Below are 27,003 nucleotides of genomic sequence, written 5' to 3'. Positions count from 1 at the left end.
ACATGTATAGGGGATATTTTGAAATGAGAAAAAGTGACAGTTACATCATAAAATAGACAAAACAATCATTAAAAGAGAAACAGAAATATAAAATACTGGATATACTGTTCAATGTATTGTAAACTATAAACCCAATGAGGGTCTATTTTTGCAGCTTGCATTTAATAAAATTTTGAAAAAAGCTGATGTCGCTGTGCAATATCATAGTATTGGCAAGACCATAATTGTAATCAAGGGTCTAAGGTGGCCACAAATTGTAAAACCCTTTGAGGCACATTTGTGATTTGTGATATTGGGCTATATAGATGAAAGCAACTTAAATCATCTGCAAAGTGTGCAAGTCTCAAATCAAATTTCACAATGGCTCAAACATTCTTTTGATAGTATAATTAAAGTGTTGACATCATATTTAAGCCTAAGCCATGTTTATAGAATATCATACTTTTTTTAGCTGGCCCTAGTGGGCAAGTCAAGTGGATTTCATGAGTACAAATAGCATTTCCTACTAATATATTTATATGTTTATAGATATGCTGCACAGACTGCAGTAAATCGTTCAGTTGTTGGTCAGTGTCTGTGTTCTCACATAAGTACTGGGGTCCTGCAGGTTGTAAGGTCGCAGGAAATCTTCAGCAGGCTCTCCCAGGTTGTTCTCCAGCAGCCCTCTAATTAGCTGGTAATGCTCCAGGTCCAGAGAGCAGTGTACTGACGACAGGCTGCCGTGGATGGACATGTCAGGGACCGCATGGCTCAGCTCCCTGACAACATCAATGTACACGAGCATGGGTTTGGATAATGAATAGGGTCCTACACTGACACTGGGTACAATCATACCAACTGCTTTCTTACAGACAAACTTTCATAGCCAAAACATAAACCCGGCGCAGTTCCTCTCTGAACAACTACTGTCCCTAAGCCATCCCAATTATTCATGTAAAAGCATTGCTGCAAATTAAAACAAGAGGCACTTTATCATAACGCTAATAAGCCTGATGTATTAAAGTACTGTGCCAAGAAGTGAAACCACCTCTGGACCACACCAGAGCCACATAATGCCAGTAAATACTGGACTTGACAGGTGGTAGGAAAGAGGACTCCAGGGGGATGACTGTGATAAAGTGTAAGCCATAACAAATTAGTAAATCAATTGTATAACAAAAAAGTCACATTATTGTGTCTTTCTGCCCCCCTGGTGGTCAAAACTGTTCAATTCTTTTAAGCAGGGACAACTGGATCAAGTTTTTTTTTTTTTTACCCTGATCCTGATTCAAGTCCCTGATTACTAGGTATCTGCCAATACAAAGTCTGATACTTCTATTTACTTAACTGTTTATTAAACATGTATCTGACACACTGAAATGGCTACATGAAGCACACAAATAACCTGATAACAGCTTTAGTTTTGGCCTGCCATCAAGTTACTCACAGACTCATAGTTAATTAGCAACAGCTGATATGGCCTGCTATTAATGGCATTTAGCAAAAATGACAGTTTTGGCTAAAAATTAGCAGCTGCCACCAGTATCTTTTGGTCACTGCTCTTTGCTAGTAAGAATGAGAGAAGTCACAGGTTTCTCAGCATCAATGGCAAATAAGGTTTTACATTGACAAACTCTAATTTTCACTCTCATATGCAGTGAAATGCTGCATTGAAGAGCCTGGCTGTGGTAAAATGGGAGCAATGCTGCAACAATAGCAGACTCAGATAAACACAGACGGGTAAATAAAGGATCAGATTTTGATTGACTTATTTCAGCAAATATCAGTCAATTAAAATATGCCCAGATCTGCCCCAATGTCAATCCTTAGGCTCATTTAAGAATACTGTATTTCCTCAAATAGTGGCAGGGACCTGAATGTACCTCAACTGCAAAGGGTACCAGGCTTGTATTTGAAGCTGGCATACATTGGAGTCAGGGCTTTAGTTCTAATTCCCTATGTTTGATATGTATATTTGGTCATATTTAAGTACAAAGCATTTACTGATCTGATCCCATTCGCCCTCTTAAATGTTTGCTCTTTCATCATGCTCTTAATACAACAACACTTTCTCTAACTGATTCAAATTAAAAGCGCTCTAGCATTTCACTGGACCGAATCCTTTAATTTCTTACAACTTTATTGTTAAACATTTAAGGGGATGTGTAACAGAAAATTCCATGACTTCCAGGACTATTATACCATACTTCATATGTAGCTACTGCCATCTTGTGGCACTTCTACATTACTACAAAATATAGTTTGGCTAAGACTTTAACATATAAGAATGAGTAATCCAGAACAAGAAATGGCTGAAAATAATATAATTATATTGTTGCATTTAACAAATTAAAGTGATGGAAATACATCACATACCATTACATTATGCTTAGTTGGCATGCACATCATATAACAAGCACCAGGAGTTTATCCACCTTTGTTTTTTTTTCCCCAGCAAGTGACCTGCTTTATGGTTGGATGAAAGCACTGCTGTTGATGGAGAGACAGCTTTGGCTCATGGGCCACTACATGCTGACTGTACAATATGAGGTGTAAATATAATGTTTCTATTGTGTATTCTCTTTTGACAAAGAGACACCACTATGACAACTATGAAAAAAAAAGATGGGCAAGTGGAGACTGAGCCATAGTTCTCAACACGATCTAATCGTTAAAAAGTTATAATTTTTGTCATTAATAAAACAAAAAACTTACTTGTCCAGGTTGCGTTCCACTTTAAGCTTGAGGCGGCAGCAGTCTTTTAGCAGGTTGTCTCCAGTGCGACGAACAGAATACGAAGGAAAGATAAGGTCTGTGGATTTGGGGGGTTTAGCACCACTGTCCCAGGGCTGACAGGGCAGATGCTCCGCAGCAAAGATATCCATCTCCTGCAGGTCCAGGGCAATGCAGTCTAACAGGCATACATGGTCTTCTGAGGCAGAAAAACACATTAGGTGGCACTTTGTTGAGTATGGAGTGGAGAGAGAAAAAATGGCATAACTGATAAAGGGACAACAAGTCACAACAAAGGTTATGGCTTTTTCTGGAACTTATAAGAATATCAGTCCAGATTGCATCTTCTGTTAAGTGATTCTTTCAAGGCGAGCCTTGTCGCTCTGTGATAACAAACAAACAAACATTTGCCTGCATCTGGAAAGGGTTCAAAGCAAACTTCAAAGCTTCTTATCATTAGTGAGGTCCACATTTTCAGGTGTCTCAGCTCTCTATACAAACAATACTTGTAACAGTTATTGTTCAAACTATGCAGCGACGCTAACCTTGGCTGTTAGGGCTGTCCTCCTCAGGGGTTCTGCCTGTGTCTGGGGCCTGTGGCCTGCCAAGGTTGAACATTGTGTAGGAGAAAGAGCTTCTTGGCTTCTTCTGCTCACTACTCCTCCCTGCTGCACTCAGGACATGCTCCTTTTTTAAGAGAAAACAAAGAAAAGAGACATATAGTTGCACATTAACATAGGAAAAAATTATACATGCACACGAAAACAGATGACTTTTAAGGGGCCAATTCACAAAATAAACAGAACACAATTACCAATCCCTTTACACTTCAACAACAAAATTGCAAATACAGGCCAGTTGGTATTGACAGCCAGGAGATAAAAATCTCACAGTTTGTGGTGTTATGGGATTTGTCTTTTAGATCTCATTAATATACTGTAAATTTAAACATGATTGACATGACACATGATTTAAAACTGCAAACCAGAGCTGAACATTATTTTGTTACAACTAAAGCGATGCAACACCAAATGAAGTGAAGGACACAACTTATTTTAATACTATTTCTATTTTTTAAACACAGCTGTAAGTAATATGACGATCGTGAAACAAAGAAAACTTAACCTAGGTTAAATATATCACAAGATTTGATTGTTGGTAATTGTAATTTTTTTGTGTGTGAAAGCTTAAGCTATGAAAATTCCCCATATCACATCACCTGTCTAGGAGGAAGAGAACCAATTGAGAATTGATTCTGAATTTATATCATCCCACAACTTTTTCATGTGTTAAATTGTGAAAAAGCTGTTAGGAAATCTCTAAACATCATTATCAGTGACCTTTTGCCTAAAAATAAGCACATATACATCATGGAAAAGTTCAGTATTTTTTGTCAGTTATTTCAGGAGGAGAAAACTGTATATATTCTGGACTCATTACATGTAAACTAATATGTTTCAAGCATTTGATGAGTTTACAGTCCACAGCTCAAAAAGAAAAGAGAAAAAATGTATCTTAAAAATACATTTCATTTCAAGTTTGAGTAAACCACCATTTCTGCAGTATAAATATCCTGAATCTCTCAGTCAGGTTTAGTACACACTACTGCAATAACAGGGAAGACTGCTGACAGTTGTTCAGAAGACATTTGTTGACACCCTCCATAAGAAGTGTAAGCCACAGAAGATTTTTGCTGAAAGGGCTGGCTGCACAAGCAACAGGGATGGCCGGAGCCTTGAAGAGATTTTCAAGCAAAGCTGATTCAAGAATGTGGGGGTGCTTCACAAGGAGTGGACTGAGGCTGAAGTCAGTGCAGTGATGTGTCTTTAAAACGGGCTACAAGTATCACATTCCGAGTGTCGAGCCACTCCCGAACCAGAGACAAAGTCAGAAGCGTCTTACCTGGGCTAATGAGAACAAAAACTGGACCACTGCTCAGTGGTCCAAAGTCCACTTTTCAGGTGAAAGTAAAGTTTGGAATTTCATGTAAAAACAGGTCCTAGAAACTGGAGGACGAGTGAAGGGGCAAAGAATGCAAGTTGCCTCAAGCCTAGTGTGAAGCGTCGACAGTCAGTGATGATTTGGGGTGCCATGTCATCTGCTGGTGTTGGTTCACTGTGTTTCATCTTCAACTTTAAGTCCAAAGTCAACACAGCCATCTACCAGGAGATTTTAGAGCACTTCATGCTTTCATCTGCTGACAAGCTTTATGGAGATGCTGATTTCCTTTTTCAGCAGGACTTGGCACCTGCCTACAGTGCCAAAACTATCATTTAAACACCACAGCCTACCTGAGTATTGTTGCTGACCATGTCCATCCCTTTATGACCAGTTTACCCTTCTTCTGATAGCTAGTTCTAGCAGGATAATGCACCGTGTCACAAAGCTCAAATCATCTCAAACTGGTTTCTTGAACATGACAATGAGTTCACTGTACTCCAATGGCCTCCAGTCACCAGATCTCAATCCAATAGATTATCCAATCCAATAGAGCACCTTTGGAATGTGGTGGAATGGGAGATTCGCATCATGAATGTGCAGCCCACAAATCTGCAGCAACTGTGTGATGCTATCATGTCAATATGGACCAAAATCTCTTAGGAATGTTTCCAACACCTTGTTGAAAGTATGCCACAAAGAATTAAGGCTGTTCTGAAGGCAAAAGGAATTTCCCCTCGTGGGACAAATAAAGGAATATTGAAAAAGGGAGTCCAACCCGGTACTAGCAAGGTGTGCCTAATAAATTGGCCAGTGAGTACAGTACTGTTTTAGGCAACCAGGGACAGTTTGGTGATGACTGGAAAGACAATTGACGGCTTGGAAAGACGGCACCCTGGACAGGGAGGGCTAGCACCCCAGCCTGTATCTTCCGCGAGGAAGGAACCCAAAATTGCTACGAAAAAACCTTCTGAGATATACCCCCAGGGTAGCCCAAGAGGGGGGGAGAATGAGTGCTCCAACTGGACAGACCTAATGGCGTCAACCCATGAAAGCAGGAATTCGACCATGAATGCAAGATGCATCTGCGGAAAAGTGTGCAAGAACCCACGTGGCCTAAAAATACATCTGGCCAGGATGAAGTGCAGGGAGCAGGAGAACATATTGCAACGCACAGGATCTGATCCTGGTGAGATGCAGGAGGAGCCAAGCCAGGAATCGCTCGCTGAGCTTTGCAACATCCTGAGGAAGAAGCTCATGACGCTGCACCAGGCACCACAGGCGGGGGAAGAAAAGAGCGAGGAAGCACACCGCTTTCATCTCCAACCCTTTTACCTTCACCAAGAAGCTGCTGGGGAACAAGTGTAGCAGCAACCTCATGTGCTCAACTGAGGACGCAAACTCCTTCCTGCATAACACCCTGAGCGACCCAGAGAGGGACCGCCCCAGCGGTGTTTCATACACTGTGCACAAGCGCTGCCCGCAACTCCTTCAACACCTTTGGCAGATCTTGAGGGTGATCTGGCACAGGGGAAATGTTGCAGGCCAATGGAGGTGCACAGAGGGTGTGTGGATCCCCAAGGAAGAGGGCTCCAAGATCATCAATCAGTTTAGAACCATCTCGCTACTAAGCATCGAAGGCAAGATTTTTTCAGCATCTTGTGACGACAACGGAGTTCCTTCTGAGGAACAGCTACATTGACACCTCTGTTGTACTTGAGGACTGGCTGATTTGGGTTGACAAAATCAGGTCTGCCAGTGAGGTTCAAGGCCTGGATTTACCAGCATTCCAGCTTTCCCCGGACCTGTGGCCTCTGCTGGTGTACACAGTACCCATAACAACATTCGAGGCCATGGAAAGAAACATCAGCAGCTACCTGCGTAGATGGCTTGGTCTACCGCGCAGCCTGAGCAGCTCTGCCCTGTATGGCACCAGTAACATCCTGCAGCTCCAATTCAGCGGAAGAGTTCATGGTGTCCAGAACATGGGAAGCCTTGCAGTGCAGAGAATCCAGGGATCCAAAGGTGGCATTGGCTGGCATCCAGGTGCGAACAGGCAGGAAATGGTGGGCAGACAAAGCTCTGGAGTCTCCGGAGTGGCAACATCGCGCTCAGGAGGAAGTGCAGGCAGGCGCGGAGGAAGAACAAGTTAGCAGGATGGTGGGAATGGGGCAACAAGGAGCATGGACTAAATGGGAGAATGTTCTGCAATGAAAATTCATCTGGTCCAACATCTGGAAAGCAGACTTCCATCATATCAGGTTTTTAGTCCAGGCTGTTTACGACGTCCTGCCAAGTCCAGCCAACCTCCATGTCTGGGGCAAAACAGAAACATTATCCTGTCCCCAGTGTCCAGGACGGGGATCCCTGGAACACATCCTAAGCAGCTGCCCAAAAACCCTTGGAGACGAGCGCTATCACTGGTGCCTCGACCAGGTGCTCAGGGCAGTTGCTGACGGTATAGCCATGGCCATTAACACCATCAAGGGCCACCACAAAAAGACCATCAGGTTCCACAGAGCTGGTGAGAAGCCCAACATTCAACCACAGGCGAAGTCTGGACTCCTCACCTCCGCCACTGACTGGCAACTGGAAGTGGATCTCAGCAAACAGCTGAAGTTCAATGCCAGGATAACATCTACATGGCTCCGACCAGACAAGAATATCATGTCAGATTCCACCAAGCAGTTGATCATTCTGGAGCTCCAGTGCCCTGGAAAGAGCGTATGGATGAGGCCAATGAGAGGAAGCATGCCAAGTACCAGGAGCTGGTGGACGAGAGCAGAAGGCAAGGCTGGAAAACTCACTGTGAACCTCTGGAGGTGGGCTGCCAAGGATTTGCAGGGTGGTCCCCCTGCAAAGTATTCATGGTGCTGGGCCTCACTGGGGAGGCAAAGAGGAAGGCCATCTATTTCTCAGCATTGAGGACACCATTAATCCCGACCAAATCTCCAACTCCATTTGCAGAAATGCAGCCCCAAACTTGCAAGGAATCTCCACCATGCTTCTCTGTTACCTGCAGACACTCATTATTGTACCACTCTCCAGCCCCCTCCAGGAAAACAAATTGCCTTCTGCTTCAGCCAAGTATGTCAAATTTTGGCTCATCAGTCCAGAGCACCTGCTGCCATTTTTTTTTTTTTTTTAGCAAGGATCCCTGCTTGGTGGCTACCTCGCAGCTTCTTATTTGGTCAAGCTCTTGCCAATGGCTAAAAGCCAGTATGAAATTTATTGCTGTTGTTTGTTTGCACATAGGTTATACTTGGTCACTCTTTCTTCTCTTCTTAGCTTTCTCTACGTCCTTGTCAGTCTCTGTCATTACGTCTGTAGAGGCTGCTGAGCCCAGTTCTGTTGCCCCCTCTGCTGCTCCTGATTCTGGTGCCCATTCCGGTGACGGTTCCCGCCATCATTCCCTGTTCCAGGCCTGAAAACATCCTCGACAGTCCAAAGCTCCTGTGCTAGGAGTGCAAACACTATAAATCCCCCAGTGCTCCAAGTTCCCAGTTTGGTCCAGGCAGAATTAGAGATAGTTAAAAGCAGCCAATGTCAGCAGCAGTAAGCCATTATTTTGCAACAAATAAAGCCATTTGTGCATGAGGAAGCTCCATAAATCACTAAGACATTAGACAGAGCAACCAGAGACATCACAGGGAAAACCAGACAACATCCCCCCTATAATATATGATTCAGGTTCTCTGGCATAGTTGATGGTGTATGACTAACTGCTGTAAAACCTTACACACTTCTTGCAGGAGATTGTCCCCACCCATCCAAATTACATAATACTAGCAATGGCATTCAGTGTGCAGGGTGGGAATGAAAAAGGCACCATTCTCCCTGTTACAAATCAGTGTACCATCAAAATTATTTTGAGGCTGCTATTATTGAAATATTTATATAATGTTGCTTTAACTGGCTAATGTAAAGCTCACTGCAAAACTTTGGTGGGAAAATGAAAACAGGCTGGAGACAGGCATTAAAAGTAACTATACAGTACAGAGGTAGCACAGATGGTCGCCTTTGCATATGTAGGTCATATAGAGGCATCAGTATTAAATTGAGAATGTTTCATTCGAAGACATGTGCAATGGTAAGTTTCTCTACCTTGTCTCTGAGGGAAAAAGTCCCATGAGCCCCAGCTGGCAGGAAACAGTTCTGCACTCTCAGCTGGCCAAGGTTGGCCACAATGACCTTTGGTGACCGCGAGCTCTCTGGGATAAGAATGACCGGAGCGCCAGCCTCAATATCCAGCAGAACCCTGGATGCCCGCTGAGGATGATCCCGCACCTGCAGGAAGAGGCAGGAGAAAGAGAGCAGAGAGGCAGAAGGGCAGGATTTGGAGGAAGGGAGGAAAGATACAACAGAAGAACAGATAGAGGTAAGACAGAGTAGAGGAAAACAAGTAGCAGCTGAGAATACTCATAGTTAAGTTATCTTTCTTACAGTATGTAAGTCTATCATGGTAAAGAGCCAGAGCAGGCAGTACTCACAGCCTGGCCCTCCATTGCAGCTCTCTGTCTGCCAAGGACATCCTGCAGCTGGGTGAAATGTTGGATGAAGGCCACCACCTCGGCCTGGAAGCGCTGAGTGTGGACATACTGCACCGAGGCCATCTTCAAGGACACCTTGATGTCACATTCCCGCTCCAGGTAAGGATCAGGCCGGCCATATCTGAATGGACCAGAATACAAAGGTGACTAAAAGAAGAACAATTCTTCCAAGTTCCTCAGTATCATGCAGAGTAGTTGTCTGTTCAAACCTTTGTGATATATACTTATGGATGTTGAAAATAAGGGCCTCCCCTCCTTGTGTAGTGAACCGCTCTCTGTAGAGATCACCATGTGGGGTAAGGTCACTCAGGGACAAACTTCCTAAACTTCCTTGTAATGACAGGTCACGATCTGAAGTATTAGACAAAATGCGATTACATTAAAAATCGAATTACTTCCATGACTGAACGTAGTTATGTAAAAGAAAAATGCTGTGTGAAGGGGTTGTTTTATCTAAGCAAGATCAATTTGTAGTTTTCATACACACCCAACATTTCCATATGAGCAGCTAATTTGGACACACTTGCTCTGGCAAGCTCGTTGAGTTTCTTGTTCAATACGAGAGACAAAGAATGAACCTAAAAATAAAAACATTGGCATCTTTAGGAATGAAGCATTTACTTTAGAAATCATTCTTAATGTTTTACAGAGAAACACAGAGAGAGAATAAAAAAATAAAATCATATATTTTCCAAGGAAAAAGGTTATGAGCCACCACAATGGTTGCTGTTTTACCATATAGAATGGCTCTGTAAAATAAAGCAGCTACAATATCTACCATAGATTCACTCTTAAAAGTGCAGTATAGCACACGTGTCCATTCATACAGTGGATACTAATATAAATCAAAACAATCTTCAAAATGCTGGTAGTTGTGGCATAAGAAATAACATTTATTTATGCAGTATCCACATCCACATTTGCACCAACTGCACATGAACATGTAACCGCAGCTTACCAACTTGACTTGTATTATTTGGACAGCCCAGCTATTTCAGCAGCACACCCAGGCCCAGTAACCAACCTTTAAGTCCACTTTCGTGTTTATGGCCTCTGTTGTCTCCTCCTCACTGATGTCAGGCTCATACAGAGGATGTCCTGGTGCAGGTTCAGGTGACATAGGATGCGCCTTCACTGCATGATTGTTGGCCGTAGAGCCAATACCAAAGAAGTCCAGGATAACCACCCAGGTCTGCAGTGTGATCAAAACATCTAGGCAGTTAAAGTCAACATCCACGCTTCTTCCCACACTGCCATAACGCGTTTTGAACTCTGGATGGTTCTGGTCCACCAGGAGCACATTGATATGAACTAAAGAGTCATCAAAGTCTGGGGGTGGCTGAGGAGAGAGAGTATGGTGTGTAGGAGAAGGAGGTGGAGTACTAGGACAGTCTGGGCCTCTCTTGGATTTGCGACTGCTAGCTGAAGGAGTGCTGGGATGCCTCTGGTAGAGCTGGAAAACATTCTGGGCCTCCTCCATGTGTGCAGGCAGTGAGCGAGGCATGTCTGGGTACAGAGCACAGGATGCTGAAGGACAGCTTTGGGAAAGATACTCCTTTGGACTGAAGGTCGAGGGCTTGGGAGCTCCACGAGACACCATCAAATGCTTGTACTTAGACTCAGGGTTCTGCTCCAGGAGGTCCTCCATTAGCAGGGAGCGCAGAGCCAGCTGGACTGCCAGTAGGTGAGGGTGGTCTTTGGTAAACTCTCCTTCGAGATCTTGGAAGCGCAGACTGACTAAGCCCTGGGAGCCCTGGGTCAGGTCAGCACTGAGCTGGACCTGCAATTCTGCCACATGCAAGGTGACTTGGAGCTGAGTGTACGAGGGAGAGTGAAGAGTGGGTTTGTGAGACTGTAGAGGCAAAGGAGAGGGAAGCGATGAGTGGGAGAAGCTGATATGGGGAGGGTCCCTTGCAAACAGACCTCCCTGTGGATCAGGAAAGCGGTGAGGTCTTGTGGAGGAAGGAGTCGGTGGGGGGGGTGTAGGCGGTTGACTGGGTGTGACACGATGCTCCTCAATCAGGAACAAATTGTCCAGTGTCTGGAGGACTTGTTCATACACAGGCTTGCACAGGAACACCTATCACCAGAGTGTCAAATATTGATGCAGTTAGTGACTAGTCAGTAACCCCACATCAAAAATTGAATCTAAATGCCCTGCACACCCACAACAATGTTTCCACTTATAGTGACAGATTATTATACTCCTGCTCTAGTTGAAGGGGGGGATGAGATTTGCTGAAATTACATGAGGTCAATAAGTTCCATGCACAAATACAAATGTTAAAGGTATAATGTGTCCTGCTTTAACAATAACAAACTCATAGGAGAGGGAGGGGGATGTCAGCCAAGCCCATACCATGTTGAGATGAGGTCGAGTGAGCCAAAATAATTAAAATTACCAATGCAAGTTTACCATGGGAGTGCAGCGCATTTAAAAACTTTGACTAAAGACTGGGCTCTAAGTCAATGATAAAAAAGGCCCCTACATTTAACTTTATGCTGATTTGCAATGGAATTTATTCTAATTATCTTAAATTCTCAAATAGTATGTGGGTTCTTTATCTATTTCAACAACAGAAAATTCTGAATATTCTCCTAAATATTTATTTTTCTGTTGTACTGTTGATGGCATTTTCTGTTAACACAAACTCAACATGTTTCTCCATGTTTACATACTGTCTTGATTCATTCATGAGTGTGAACATTTCCACAGCATTACTATACAATGGTCACTCTAAATATCAATATCACTCTAAAGTTCTCTTTTTAAAATAGCTATTTTCACTTAATAAATACTGACATGACTGTTGTACTGATGCTGTGGAGGCTAATCTCTGTGTATTTTTTACAAGGCCTTTATTGGTGACTGGTGTTTCTTTATTCAAGTTAGCCACAATATAAATACAGCTAGTATATGTGATTTGCAATTATTTTTAATAAAGGATTAAACTTTTGTAGTATTGATAAAGTCTATACCTGAACAGGGTTGACGAATTTGCCCTCAACTCTCAGCAACCCTGTGCTCTTATAGGGCTCCTCTGCAGTGAGGAAGGTAAACTGGGTGTCTTCTTCAAGTGGGACTTTCTCCAGGGTGAACTGTATAGTAGCATCTTTCAATATATGGAAGGCTGATGAAGAAAAACAAATTATGTGAACTTGTGTGACAAGCTACATACACAAAGTATGCTGTAGACTCTAGCATTTGTACCACACCTGTCCTTAAAATGTGTAACATTCTCACCTTTACCACGGCTGAGGGATTCAAAGAAGTCATGACGTGTGAACTGTGGTTCATCCTGATTGGTGCTCCCATTGTGGGATGGTGACATGTTGCTAGCAACATCCCTTTTGGGTGCTCTCTTCAAAACCAAATGACTCATGTTGAGTGAATACAGTCGAATATCTTTCACGAACACCTCCAAACTTTCTCCTTCTGAGTCTCGCTCAGTAACAAAATTCTGGATTGTTATGCTTCCCAGATGACCAACCAATAGCTCAGGGTGTCCAGGTTTACGGGGAATGGATACAACTGGTGATTCAATGCTGACATTAAGGGTCAGCTTGACCAAGAATGTGTCTAGGGTAGATTCTGGTTCCTCCATGGGAAAATCTTCTTCATCCTCAAATGGATAAGCCCAGCTTTGACTTTGGGTTCGGGTTCTCCGTGAGGGGGTCTCAAAGAGTGAAACCATACCACTGTACTCTGCTGTTTTGGTGGCTAGAACAGTTGACACTTTCGTTGCTGCACTTTTCAGCATGGAGCGGAAATTGTCTTCTACCTCATTGGCAGACAGACTCAGCTCCTTCAGGAACTTGGCTGAGTGGTTATAGTGCAAGGATGCCATTTGAAGTTGTAAGGAACACTCCCCATGGGATTTCTCCATGAGGCGAAAATTTAAAGCCTCTGAGGAAGAATCTCCTGTGTCAGAAAGAAATGTCAATCTGCCAAGACTTGAGGAGCTGTCCTCAACACTGCCAATGCTGACCACAAACTGGCTTCGGCCTCCTTCTGGGGTCAGGTCCACCAACTGCATGGAACCAAGTGAACCATTGATGTCCAACCGACTGCCCATGGACACGTTGACCTTGGTACCAGTGATGCTAGCAGTGGCAATCTTCAACCCTTTCTTCTCAGCACCCAGGACAGTGCCAATGGACACGGTCCGAAGGAGAAGCAGGTTAAGGCGGTGGATCTCCACAGTCAGCTCTTTGTTCTGGTCATAAGTGGCCTGGTATGTCCCCTCTCCTTCCTCACTGTAAGGCTGTTTTGTATGTTGCTGTGCTGATGATGTCCAGGTGCTTTCTTCTTTGGGGAAAGACTTCTGGAGAAACTTGAGTAGCTCCACCATGGTCTCAGGGTTGAGAATGATGTCTAAGTTATTGACCTGCATGCTTGTCACCTGAAGGGAGCTGTCCAGGTTCATGGAGGGGCAGTCTGAACTCACAAACTGATACTCAAGCTTAATCAGGGCCTCCTGGTCTTTCAGAAAGGAACTAATGGGGGAGAGTCCATCCATGGGCATGCCAGAGTATGACTCAGTATAGTGGCCCTGAGGCTGAGGAGACCTGCCATCAGATGACACAGGGGATGAAGGCTGGCTCTCTCGGAGGCTGCCTGTGGGTATGTCAAAACTGAGGTGCTTATGAGAAGCCACAAGGAGGTCAAAGTCTGAGCCATATGTCTGTAAAGTGTCCACCAGAAGAAGACCATGGACAGTCAGAGAGACTTCAGCATCATACGGCCGTTTGACAAAATGAGCATTTGTGCCAAATACCTTGAGAACAGATATGTAGCGGCCATCACTCTCTATGCCAAGCTGCATATAGTTAATGTTAAACTCAGCCAATAGAAGACGGGATTCTACCAGGACTTCCCGTGTGTGCTGCTCTAAAGTCATCACACTCTGGGTCAGGTTCTTGGCTGAACCTTGCAATTTCCAGGAGCTGTCCTCCCTCTGAAAGATCTTGTCATGGCGGAGGGTAAGAGGGTCGGGAGACCTTATATTTGGGTCTCTCTCTTGGCTTTTGTCCCCTTCAATTACAGATGGACTACTTAACTGAGCCAAACAACTCCTAAGGGCAGTCATCTTCTCAAGGTTGATATGGACCTTGAGGTCTGGTAGGGTTCCTGACAGCACAGCCCCAGGGAGCTGGGGGTCTGATGTGTAGCGCAGTCTCTGTTCAAGCTGCACCAGGACATTAAACTTCTCCACCACATGAGTAGGCCCTACCTCACTCTCTTGAAGGTGTTTCCAGTTGTCCTTACAGCGACCAACCATTATCTGCAAGTCCTTAAAGGACAAGGAGTATTTTTCATAAAGCTTTCTGCTGTAGGCCTGCGTACTTTCAGGAGATCTGAGGCAGGACATTTCAGGACTTTTATGCTGTTCTTTCAAAGACATGTCTAATTCAGGTGGTGGAGACTCTGGCGGGGTGGCGAGGGGTGTCTGGTACTCATCATCACTCATGTCTTCCCTTTCAGGATGAGTAGCTTTTGAGCTGGTCTTAGCATCATCTTCGAAGAAAAAAAATCCAGGTAGCAGCAAAGTTAGAAACCGCATTAGGTTAAAGAATGAAGATATTTGAGATATTTGAATCTTTTCATTTTTTGGGGTAAAATTGTTGATTGTTTTACCTTGAGAGTTTGTGAGGAGAATTCTGCCTAAATCAACAACAACTAGCATCGAGTCCCCTGACTGGAAGTCATCCGGGAAAATGACCTGGGGTGCACAGATGTCCAATTTCATGGTCCAGCGCTTACTGTTTTCCTACAAAGCAAACACATCAACAGAATTCAGAAATCATTTAAAGATAATTTTCTGGGAAAAGTTGACTTTATTTAGATTGTGATAGCAGAAGCAGGACAGGAAAGGCAGGGGAGAAAGAGAGGAGATGACATGCAGTAAAGGGCTTGGGCTGGAGTCAAGCACGAGCTGCTGTGGTAAGGACTCGATGTTAATACATGGTACAAGCTCTACTAGGTGTCAAATGCCAATTATGTTATGTCACCATTTAGTAAATCCTTCTTACAATAAACTCTCCCACTAGTAGCTGATCAATGGTTTGTCGGATCTCAGCCTTGGTTTGCATCTTCAGCTTGTTGTACTGCCTCCTAGCAGCCTCCGCCACTCTCAGCTCCATCTCTGACTGATAGCCAAAACCTGGGTATCAAAGAAATATGTCGAAAATATAACAAAATGCTAGTATTAAAAAGTATCAGAGGTAAATGAGAAATTATACTTGTACTACGTGGTTTGAAATAACTTAGAAGATGAGTGAGTAATGTTGTGGGTTGCCTTTCTTTAGAGTGCTGGTAAGAAATTTTATGGACTTCTAGAGCTCCAGATGCCATTTAAAATTGTGATTGGGAAAAAAATGCTTGCTTGATCAGGTGTCTTTATCTGGATTGTTCCTCACTGATCCACCCCTTACTTTTCTTATTTGTTTGACTTTGTTTTTTAAGTCATTTAATGTGTTGCTTAATTTGACTTTTAGCAACTGTTTACAATTCCCTGGTGACAGGAAACTAAATGTAATCCAGTCTGCAACTGTTGAGAAATTTTATGTATAAATTTATATGTCAGCTGAACGACTCAGAGAATTGTATGATCATGGCATTAACAAGCATCAAATTAAGCACTACACGCTATCTGTCCAAGTGATCTGTACATATTGCATTGTGAATATGTTGTGTATGGTTCTCTTATTGTGTTTTTTATATCTTTTATATGTATTGTCTTGCTCTTATCTGGACCATTGAGTCTGTAATAAAATTTATTATTATTATTATTATTATTATTATTATACTTTCTACAAAACTGTGCTGAGTATATGCCTACAATGTGAAATTTCATCAGTCATGCTGCACATTTTTGTAACAAAATGTATGCACACCAAATTAGGGTAGTTTCAGTTTCAGTCCTTACCTGAGGTATGAACTCTTCCTTTATAGAAGAACTCAGTCACTTTTTTGATTGCTTGTGGGTTGTAAATGATGTTCAATGGACTTGTGTTCACTTCCAGTCTTCTCTCAAATTTACACCTCACAGGATTACGCTCATAAATCATCTCAAACACTGGTGATGAAGAGCACTCTGCATTGCATCCTGACAACACAAAAACAAAACAAATTAACTAACCAAATTCACAGACAAATCAGTGAAAGCTAGTGGGAGCAAGGGGCTAGCATTGTCATTACACCACATAGTGTGCACATTTGGACTATTCACTACACTCTGATGATTTGAATCATCAGTCCCCACTTCAAACCATGTCAGTCACATCAGCCATTTTTGCTATGTCACTGCACAAATAACAATACGGCATAACCTTATAGCAATCATGGCAAGCTCTAAAACTTTCAGAAGCTTTGTCTTGTCTCAAAATTGCACAACTGTCTCTGCTGCACACTCTGTTTTTTCAATCTGGTTTTTGCTCACTGCTCCAATTCTCTCAGCGCTGGTGCTGAATGCAGTGAAGTCAGCTAAACTGCTTATGAACCAGATGCTGGCAGTGCTACCTTTACTACTGTCCACTGTGACTTAATTAACACTCTCTGAGGCTTTGCAGTAGAGACATCCCACAGTGCATTAGGATTGATTTCTGACTGTATACAAATCTGCAGCACAGAAGATCAATCACCACAGTTTCAAGAAGGACACCCGAGATTAATGTCACCAATTCAGTATCTGACCAAAAGTAAAATAGGGTCACAATCTACCCTTCTGTTCCTGAGCTATGGCATTGAACAATGGCCAGAAAAGTGTTTTTGCAGACACTATGTCGTCACAGTGAAGTTGAACTTTGACCTTTTGGATATCACTTCATCATTTTATCCCATTCTTCATATGTGTGAAATCTTGTCATAATTATTTTATGATAGCCCATATGAAAACAGTCAATTTTCAAAAATCCTACCTGAGATACTGCTAGACTGGCCAGATGGTTGGTTAATCGCAACAACTTGGTCCTACAAAAACAGATTGATGTTAAAAAATGAAAAGCGAGATACAAGATATAGTAAAATTTACACAAATATTATTTACTTGAGGAGCTGCAATTTGCTTTTTTCAACTTTTTTCACATTATGAACTCCTTGCCCACCTCTTTCCATCACTGCTTACCATTTTGGGAGACACCAGGAATGGGAAGATGGTCCCTTGAGTAATTAAGTCTCTCAGGAACAAACTACCAAGTTTAACAGACAGCAGGGAGGATTCTGAACGAGGAAGCGACTCCACAATCACCTTCACCCCTTGGGACACATGGTCACAGTAAATTAAATCAAGACAGCTGTAAACATGCTCTCAGTCTATTGTCACAACTAAATCAGTGTATTGGGACCTTGAACACCTTGAACTCAGTGAACTACACGTTTTGAAAAGCAAAAATAGAGGGGAGTTGATAATTATGTACAATTCTCTCGCCCTTCATTGGTTTTTCATCTGTAAAATTTCTTAGGCTGCAACTGCTAATCAAATCTGTTGATTATATTTAAAATGAATCAATCAATGTATTGTTCTAAATTGATTCTTAGAATATCTCAATCAATTAATCAGTCTGAAAATAGTGATAAATGTCCATTAAAGGTTCAAGATGTCTTGTTTTGTCAGGCCATAAGCCCAAACCCTGAACATATTCAGTTTACTGTGATAGGAATCAGAAAAAGCTGAAAATGGTCCATTTGAAAAGCAGGTACCAGAGAATAGTTGACATTTTTTGTATGCGGACACATACTATATTGCCAAAAGTAGTGGCTCACCTGCCTTGATTCGCATATGAACTTAAATGACATCCCATTCTTAATCCATACAGTTTAATATGACGTCGGTCCACCCCTTGCAGCTATAACAGCTTCAACTTTTCTGGGAAGGCTTTCCACAAGGTTTAGGAGTGTGTTTATGGGAATTTTGACCATTCTTCCAGAAGCGCATTGGTGAGGTCACACACTGATGTTGGACAAGAAAGCCTGGCTCACAGTCTCCACCCTAATTCATCCCAAAAGTGTTCTATCGAGTTGAGGTCAGGACTCTGTGCAGGCCAGTCAAGTTCATCCACAACCAAACTCTCTCATCCATGAAGTTGCTGACCTCTGCGCACCATGCACCTCAGCATCCGCTGACCCTGCTCCGTTATTTTAAGTGGCCTACCACTTCGTGGATGAGTTGCTGTCATTCCCGCTTCCACTCTGTTATTATACCACTGACAGTTGACTGTGGAATATTTAGGAGCGAGAAAATTTCAGAAATTGGACTTGTTGCACAGGGGGCATCATGTCACAGTACCACGCTGGAATTCGCTGAGCTCCCGAGAGCAAATGTTTGTAGAAACAGTCTGCATGCCTTGGTGCTTGATTTTATACACCTGTGGCCATGGAAGTGATTGGAACACCTGATTTCAATTATTTGGATGGATGAGTGAATACTTTTGGCAATATAGTGCATATGGTAATATCACAAAATCTGCAACTGTCAGAGATCTTCCCAAACGGATGTAATAAGGTTGCTGCTTTTGGTATCTCTGGTTGTATTAGAACCTTTGTGGTAAACGCTGCAAAATTTGATTAGCAGGATAATTATGTGTCAATAATGGATACAGGATTATTTACAGGATTTGACTTTTAAGGTAATCAAAATTTGAAGGATTAGCCAAAAACTGACATTTCTGTCTAGTTAGATTTTCAAAAATATCTAGATAACGACTTTTATCGATGTAGTGTCCGCCAATAAAAGGTTTTATCCTTACCATTAACTAACTGTCTTTACACTAAAAATGCCCAACGCTATTGATCGCATATTGATAAACTAGCAGAATGGTGCACTTCACCATTGCAAAAAACTACACCTTTGACCCAAAACAAACCCTAAAAAATTTCCATCTGTCTAAAGACTGCTTCTGTGTACCTGAGAATTCCAGCTGGATGACCCCACTCTCATGCAGCATGTAACCTCTCCTGTCCTGGTGGAAGAGTGTGACTCTGCCTTTCTCCAGAAAGAACTCCAACCGGGCAAACAGGTGATCTCGCCTGGTGAATGTGTTGAGAGTGTGAGAGTCCTCCAATGAATCGAACAAGTCTTCTGTCTCTGCTGGAGAGGAATTATATTATCAGGGTAAGCAGTCAGAATACCTGGATACTACCTGATTTCTCTGACAGATTTCTCTGCCTTTCACTACAGGAATAAGATTTTAATAACTTCAGACCTCCTAGGGCTTTCTCACCCAAAATATCCCAGGAGGAAGGATTTGGCAAGAGTTCTTCAGGCCTGTCTGGATCCTGAGAATCTCCATACCAGCCTCCCCATCCTGGGAACCAAGACTGCAGGTACTGGATCATCCCTGAGCTCCCACTTTTGGGGATGGATGTGGTGGGTGAACAGGACTGAGTGGCACTGCTGGGCTCTCGCACATTCTGGAACAGGAGACAGAGGAAGAACACAGGCTGCAACTAACTAACAGCAAAAAACTAACAACAAAAATGACTGATTGTGAGGTTACAAACAGACAAAGAGTTACAAGAAAAGTGCAAGTCACAGAGGTTTAACCTAAAGCAGAAGGGCTTCATCTTCCCAATATGGCCGCAAAGGCCACAAAAACCACTGACGTGTTAGAATCCTACTTTTAAACACCACTGAGCACCAGTATGAATCATCTAAGCTTACCTCAGCAATCTCTTCCTGTTTTCGAAACCAGTCATGGACAATTTCTCTGAGACTCTGCAGCTCCTCTAATGTCTGCTCAGTTTCCACTCGCTCCAGCTCACTCTAGGTGACAACGACAAATGCAAACATCAGTTCACTAATGTGTTTTTAAGCGTGTTCAAAAAAGTATATCATCTTAAAATACCAGACAAGTTTACATTATTGCATCACAGGATGTGCACAAAATTGAAGCGCACATGAAACTGGTGCCTATTCTTGGGCAGATGACTCAGGCTTTATGGAAACATGAAGGGATTTAAGATGTATAATGAAGTTAATGTGGTAACCTTTAAGTTGCCAGTATGGTTCATCAGTACAGCTTGTTGGACAGAGACCCCCTCCCTCCACATCTTTGCAACATCAGATTAAGAGAGTCTGTCCGACATGTTCAGACACCATGGCGTAAGAAAAACTTTTCCAGGATAAACCAACCATTAGGCTGGAAACTAATTTTAAATTTAATTTCCAAACATGACATTAAATTTAACTGATTTGAGGCTCTCCAACTATGAATTGCTTTGTCCAGGGCAACAGACTCAGATAATTCCACGCCATGGTACGCTATAGACCACCTCATCCATTTTAAAAGAATTTCATCTCAGACCTGGTTACTCATTAAGATGAGATTTTAATCACTGGTGGTACAAATGGCCTTTATACGGCACTGGTAAATCACAGAACAAAGTTACAATGTGCTTCAAATGGTTGAACAAGGATAAAAACTTTTTAGGACTGAGGCAAATCACACGATTTAAAGTAGGACAAATTTAAACTGAATAAAACGTCCAACAATAAAGATAAGAACAACAAGAATAATAATAAAACAAATAAGACATGTTGAAGATAAAACAGAGTAGTAGTATTAATAATAGTTGTGAAAAAGATATGTTCTTGGAAGTGATTTAAAAGATGTCACAGATTTTGCAAGCCTCAGATCCTCAGGCAGAGCTGAGGGATCCTCACTGCAAAAGCCCAATCACCTGGGAGCTAAACCATGAAGTACTTTAAAGGTAATCAGTAAAGTCATCAAATCAATACTAAAACCTAGTGGTAACCAGTAAACAAAAGCCAAAACAGGGCTTATATAATCTTGTCCTCTGGTATTTGTTAAAAGTCAAGCAGTTGTGTTCTGTACCATCTGAAGGCAAGAGATTATTGGATTAACTCTGAATATAATGATTTACAAAAATATAACCAAGATGAAACAAAAGCATGAATGACCTTCTTGAGATCAGGCCAAGAGAGACATGAGTTCAGATGCTCCTCAGCTGATTGAAAACAAGATTGAACGACTTTTGTTGTTTGTTTTTCAAATGGTACATACTGTATCATGCCTATATGTACAGTATGTACCTTGGGGAACACCGCAAGGGGTATCAAGGGCAGTATCCCTACTGCCAAACAAGAGAAGAATTAGAAGTGAATAATCCCCAAACACACAAATATGGTAATTTAGGAATGGGTTTTTTAAATCCAAAAGGGTCAAGGCAAGGTTTTTTTAAGCAGTGGGTGCACTACAACTTAAGGCAGGAGGGAACATGGCCACTGGAACGACAGCTATTTAAAGGTCCCATATTAAGAAAAACTCACTTTTTCTGGGATTTGGGGTGTTATTTGGGTCTCTGGTGCTGCCACACACATACAAACTGTGAAATAAGACCGTCCATGCTCTCCACCCACCAGATACAGCGCTACTTTCTCAGAAACTGGCTGTTTCTCCAACCTCGGTCAGTACCTGTCAGGATTAGTTGGGAGACTTTTTCTAATTGAGAGGTCACATCCAACAGGGAGAGTTTACACTCTCCCTGTTACCATGGTAACAGTTTATGAGTGGGGCGTAGGCAAATGAGCAGCAGCTCATTTGTATGAAATGTACAGCAGCTCATTTGCATTAAAAGCTACAGACACCAGAAAGAGCACATTCTGAAAGGGACTGAAACAGAGGGAAATAGAGGTAGGTGACAATCTTTTCCTACAAGCTATTTCCAGCAAACAGCTTCAAAAACATGTTTTCTGGAACTCATACACCTATTTTAACTTGTTGAAAAAGCTTAATAATATGGGACCTTAAAACAATGGGGCCAGCAGAAATCTGGCAGGCATAACATGTAAAGGACTTGATGAGGGCTCTAATTTAGCAATTGCGTCTTTCAAAGTGCACAATGACAAGATTACTGAGAAAGGCGGAGAGGTTGCAATGTGTGGAGGATCACCTGTGACATCACAAATCTGGAGTTTGACTTCATGTATTTTGTTTGTAAAGAGGGACAAAAATTGCTTATAGATCATGGGGGAGCCTTCAGCTTATTGTCAAGAAGGAGCATTAGTTATGGATTCAAGAGTTTTGAAATAAACTCCATGACAGGTTGTGTGTAATGATGTTGGAGGAATATGAGGACGTGGATTCTTCTTCTTTGGTGTTGTTATTCAGCTAAGGTCTGTTGTGAGTTTGCATGACTTGTCTATTTTTGTAGGTGACATGGAATAAGGTATAAATCTGCATGTACTCCCAACCTGGGGATATTATCTCCCTGGATGAAATGTGAGGTTGCAAGTCTTGGCTTTATCCAACAATCAAGTCACATTAAAAGGTGACAAAAACTTTGAAATTATGTTCCACCTCAACATAAAGTATAAATATTTCTAAATCAAAAGGATGCATAGAAACTGATTCATGCTTGTATTTCAAGCCACCTCAATTACTGTTAGGCATTATTTACTGGCCTCCTGAAAAAGAAACTGACTTCAGCTCATTCAAAAATCTACAGCTCAGCTATTAAACAGAACCAAGAGCAGTTTGCTATTTGCCTCCAACACTGCAATCATCGGCTTCTGGTTTATTGGAAGTTCCCAGTAAGAGCTGAAAGAAAATCAGGGGTGCAGCCCTTGCCAAATTATGCCCCAAAGCTCTGAAACATAGTACATATAGGTATCATGGAAACCATTACAAACAGAAGAAAGAAAGAAAGAAAGAAAGAAAGAAAGAAAGAAAGAAAGAAAGAAAGAAAGAAAGAAAGAAAGAAAGATGAGAGAATAAAGGGTAAAAAGCAAAACAGACTGGAAAGCTGGATGTGGAAACATGAGCCAGAGACAAGAAGCAGATAGCAGAGTGCGGAGCAGGGGCACAAGAGGGAGAACTAATCAATTTCCTCAGCATTCAGAGAAAGAACAATATCTTTACTCTGCCAAAGCCACACCTCTGAGACGCCAGAACCAACAGCCCGCTAACCTGTGTCCGTTCTACCTCCGAATCACTAAGGCGACAACTAGGCCACAGGGGGAGTCAGAATTAACCAAAAATGACATATGAATATTCCCTCTAAAGTTGAATATCTACTTTTTATGCATTATGTCCATAAGAGGGAAAACCAGTACCAGGGACATACTACTGCATATTATTTCAACAAGGGCTACATATTACAAAATAAACAAATATAATGTCCTCTACTGTGTTGTTAAACATGCCGCTGTCATTTCTGCTTGACCTACATTTCATTTTCAATCAATGAAAGTGATGCTGTGTGAGCAAGAGTTGAGCAAGAGTAGAGCAAGTATTTCAACTTGGTGACAGTGTCCACATGTTCTGGAAGTCTTCACTGTCCCGGACAAAAGGGGGGGATTCAGGTCAGATATTATCCGATTATGGACCCCATTTTTCCATGTTTTTGTGTCCAAGTGACAAATGAGAACAACAACTTTTTAAGATTTTTCAGTACTGAATGAGAGGGCAGCAGCCGGCAGCCATAAAACGTGCTGCAGTTTAATTCCTCTGGGTGTTTGTGCACTATCAATATACATCCACTAAATTTTTTTTGCCACTGACTCAGACTGTTATAATAAGTATCTGACAAAATTATGGAAAGGATCCCGAGAGAGACAGACCTTTTGATTAAAGAGTAAGATCCGTAACTTTTAACCAGAAACAACTGTTACAACACTCGTCAAAGGTCCCAGACTCCATTCACAAAAACACAAATTTTAGCATCATAAAACACACTTCATTCAAATGTGACAAAAACAAAATAAAACAAACAAAAAAAAACTTCTTGTTTTTGTCTTTTCACCATTCCAGCAATCATCACTAATTCTAGTCTGACATCAGTGAAGCAGCAGAGGAAACAGTGCATGGAAGCGGAATATTTTCACATCTACATCTACATAGACTTAAATATGTCAGATATGGAGAGAGAGACTCTGTGGCAGAATAAATATACTTTTACTGAATTACAGGCTCCAGATGGAAGAGCTCCAAGCTCTGCAGGGAGCAAACAGACGGAGAGGCAGATGGTGCAGTTGTCCCCTTTGGAGCAGAGATCAAGCTCGGAGTACAGGATCATGTAGTGCAGATCCTCATGGCAACAGATGCTTTAACTGTGGGGACCCTGATCACTGAGCAAGAGACTATAATAGATCATGGAGGAAAAGGCAGGGCCTGCCAAGCCTCCACACAGTGTGACTGTTACTCATTCAAGAGGCTGCAATGAGTTGAAGGATAGAGGAGGCTGCAGACACAAACACACACACACACACACACACACACACACACACACACACACACAAAGAAGTGCTAAACATGACAACATGACTTATGATTTATACTGCACCGCTACGTCAGTGAAAAAAAATGCTTTCTGGGAGAGAAAATAGGCTTTGACTATTGTGCCACACCCATGGCAAGCAATTCTATGCAATGAAATTATCTGGGATCCTGGGTCACTTGGCGTTCTTAAGACCGTGCATGGCAGTTTATTGGACAAGGAATTGAATATTAACCCACGATGTAATTATGCCATTTCAGAGCACTTTTGCGGGAAAACTGGCTTGTAAATTTTAAACAAAACGGTTGGGAAGATAAAGGCAGATAAAGGCGTCATCATCAGGATTAATGGTTAACAGGTCTCAAGAACTGGATAACACTGACAAGTTGTAAATTAGGCATTCCCGGAGCAAACTGTTTTGTGTGTCTGTGTGCTTTCTTTCTACCACATCAGGATAATGCAAACTACATGTTTGATTCAACTTTGGATGTTCCCACAACAGTAAACTCATAATTTGTATGGTATCAATGTTTCCCCATGTTTCTACCTTGTAAAATGACAAAACTATGATCTTAATTCTCATAAGCATTTTTGACCGTGTTTCTACCATGGAACCATACTGCCATCTAGAGACTAGTAACGGTTAGGTTTCAGATACGTGACATGAGACAGTTATAATTAGTAGTGCTTAACTCACCAAATATAATCTGCCTTTCCTTGTTTCTTTGTTATATTAGTTAGTTATACTATTAGTTATCATATAAGTTAGATTAGTATTGAGGAATGTTGCCATTAATCAACAAAATGTCTCTAAGGTATATTTGTGCCAACATGCATGCTGTAAACAATGCTGAAGTTTGACTGAAAATTAATCATTTAAACTCTGTGACTGACCATAGAGAGAAGCAGATGAGTCCATCGTACACAACCGTTAGTTAATAGGGTTTTTTTTATATAGGATGAAATAACAGCGTTCACCTGTAAATCATTGTAAAGCATGGAAAGGCCTGTTTGTCACAGACATGCCCCGGAGCACCGGAGGGTATATTCCCCCACAGCCCACGGCAAACTCCCAGTTTTAGTTCTTTTCGTTTTGTCTTCGTTCTGCTTAGTTTTCATTTGTCTTCATTCTGTTTAATTCTTTCTCAGTCTTCGTTCCGGTTAGTTCTTCTTTCAGTCTTCAGTATATGATCTTAAATTGGTTTTAAACACAGATAAAACCAAGCTCATGGTTTTCTCTCATACAAAGGTGCTACCACAGAGTATTACAAATAAAATAACATCCAAAGGAAAACCTACAGAGCAGGTTTTAAATTGCAAGTACTTGGGTTTTATCCTAGATCAGGAGCTCTCGTTTAAAGCACATTTAAATAATCTTGTAAGTAAGCTTCGGGTGAAGCTTGGGTTCTTTTTTAGAAATAGAACCTGTTTCTCTCTCAAGGTCAGAAAGAAATTAGTGACAGCAACCTTCTTACCCATCCTTGACTATGGGGATGTGCTTTATCTAAGTGCATCATCCAAATGTCTCCATTCATTGGACACTGTTTTTCATTCAGCACTCAGATTTGTCACTGGCTGCAGTCGTCTCACCCACCATTGTGAATTGTACTTGAAATCAAACTTGCCTTCTCTGAGTGCTCGCAGGTATGCACACTGGCTGACCCTTATCTATAAGACTCTTTTAGGCTTGATTCCCCCTTATTTGTGCACTTTACTGCAGAAAACAAGCAGTTGCTATGTCTTGCGCTCTTGTACTTCATTAGTTTTTTCTGTTCCTCTGCGTGGAATACTCTACAGGCCGAACTGAAGCTTTCTGAACTTATTCCACTTGCAGCCTTCTGTTCTATCCTGAGGGATAGACAGCGAGAGACCACTGAACAGTGCTTGTGTTTTAAATCGTAAAATGTTGTTTGTTGTTGTTGTCAAAGCTCCTGCACTTGAAAACACTACAGCATCTCTAAAATTGTATGTCTTATTCTATACCATCACTTCCTTGTAACTGCTCTTATGACATGTGCTACAGACCTCTTGGCCAGGTCACCCTTGTGAAAGAGATCCTGATCTCAATGGGTCTTCATCTGGTTAAATAAAGGTTAAATAAAATAAAATAAAAAGTCTTCTTGTAATTTCAATTTTTTTTGTTGTTGTTGTTCGATGCAATAAATGGTTGCCCTTTGTGTGCGTGTTTTTATGACATGCACATCAAGACATGATGTGCTTGATGGTGTTATTAATGACTCCTGATGAAACTTGAAAGCTTAGCAATCTCATTGCCCTTTTATTAGCTTCCTTTTTATTACTAAGATTAACAATGATTCACCCAGAAACACCTAATATTTCTCTGCATATTATGACTAATATGTCACTTTCTTACATAACATGTAAGAAAGTGTTTTAAATAATTTTTCTGATTTCTCTGCTCTTTTTCAATACACTGACTCCTAATTGTTGATGTTACACATATCTGGGTTTATGTGAGGGTCATACAAGATAATCATTTCAGGGGTTTTCTATTATAATGTCATTAGGGCATAGGACCTGTAATTTTCTGCCACTAAACTCTGA

The 27,003-nt window shown here is 41.8% G+C and overlaps 1 protein-coding gene across 6 annotated transcripts in view; it reads right to left on the bottom strand.

The window, feature by feature from the left end:
- The window catches only part of vps13d (vacuolar protein sorting 13 homolog D), a 157,940-nt gene that overhangs the window by 108,247 nt on the left and 22,690 nt on the right, over positions 1-27,003 (bottom strand). For 4 of the 6 annotated variants that reach the window (XM_076740580.1, XM_076740586.1, XM_076740583.1 and 1 more), the window contains exons 11-28: positions 19,862-19,963; positions 19,422-19,611; positions 19,106-19,288; positions 17,327-17,457; positions 17,121-17,172; positions 16,130-16,309; positions 15,234-15,364; positions 14,839-14,971; positions 12,445-14,718; positions 12,180-12,331; positions 10,225-11,280; positions 9,688-9,778; positions 9,425-9,551; positions 9,141-9,321; positions 8,755-8,937; positions 3,258-3,399; positions 2,695-2,911; positions 587-758 (exon numbers count right to left, since the gene is read on the bottom strand). In XM_076740580.1, coding sequence (XP_076596695.1) covers positions 587-758; positions 2,695-2,911; positions 3,258-3,399; positions 8,755-8,937; positions 9,141-9,321; positions 9,425-9,551; positions 9,688-9,778; positions 10,225-11,280; positions 12,180-12,331; positions 12,445-14,718; positions 14,839-14,971; positions 15,234-15,364; positions 16,130-16,309; positions 17,121-17,172; positions 17,327-17,457; positions 19,106-19,288; positions 19,422-19,611; positions 19,862-19,963 — 5,697 coding nt within the window. The remainder of the gene's footprint in view (positions 1-586; positions 759-2,694; positions 2,912-3,257; positions 3,400-8,754; positions 8,938-9,140; positions 9,322-9,424; positions 9,552-9,687; positions 9,779-10,224; positions 11,281-12,179; positions 12,332-12,444; positions 14,719-14,838; positions 14,972-15,233; positions 15,365-16,129; positions 16,310-17,120; positions 17,173-17,326; positions 17,458-19,105; positions 19,289-19,421; positions 19,612-19,861; positions 19,964-27,003) is intronic. The other 2 variants (XM_076740585.1, XM_076740584.1) reach the window with 2 other exon arrangements.

Source organism: Chaetodon auriga, chromosome 10 (genome assembly GCF_051107435.1).
Source record: "Chaetodon auriga isolate fChaAug3 chromosome 10, fChaAug3.hap1, whole genome shotgun sequence".
Classification (NCBI taxonomy): Eukaryota; Metazoa; Chordata; class Actinopteri; order Chaetodontiformes; family Chaetodontidae; genus Chaetodon; species Chaetodon auriga.
Note: the sequence above shows the minus strand (reverse complement) of the source record. Positions and strands in the feature narration are given on the sequence as shown.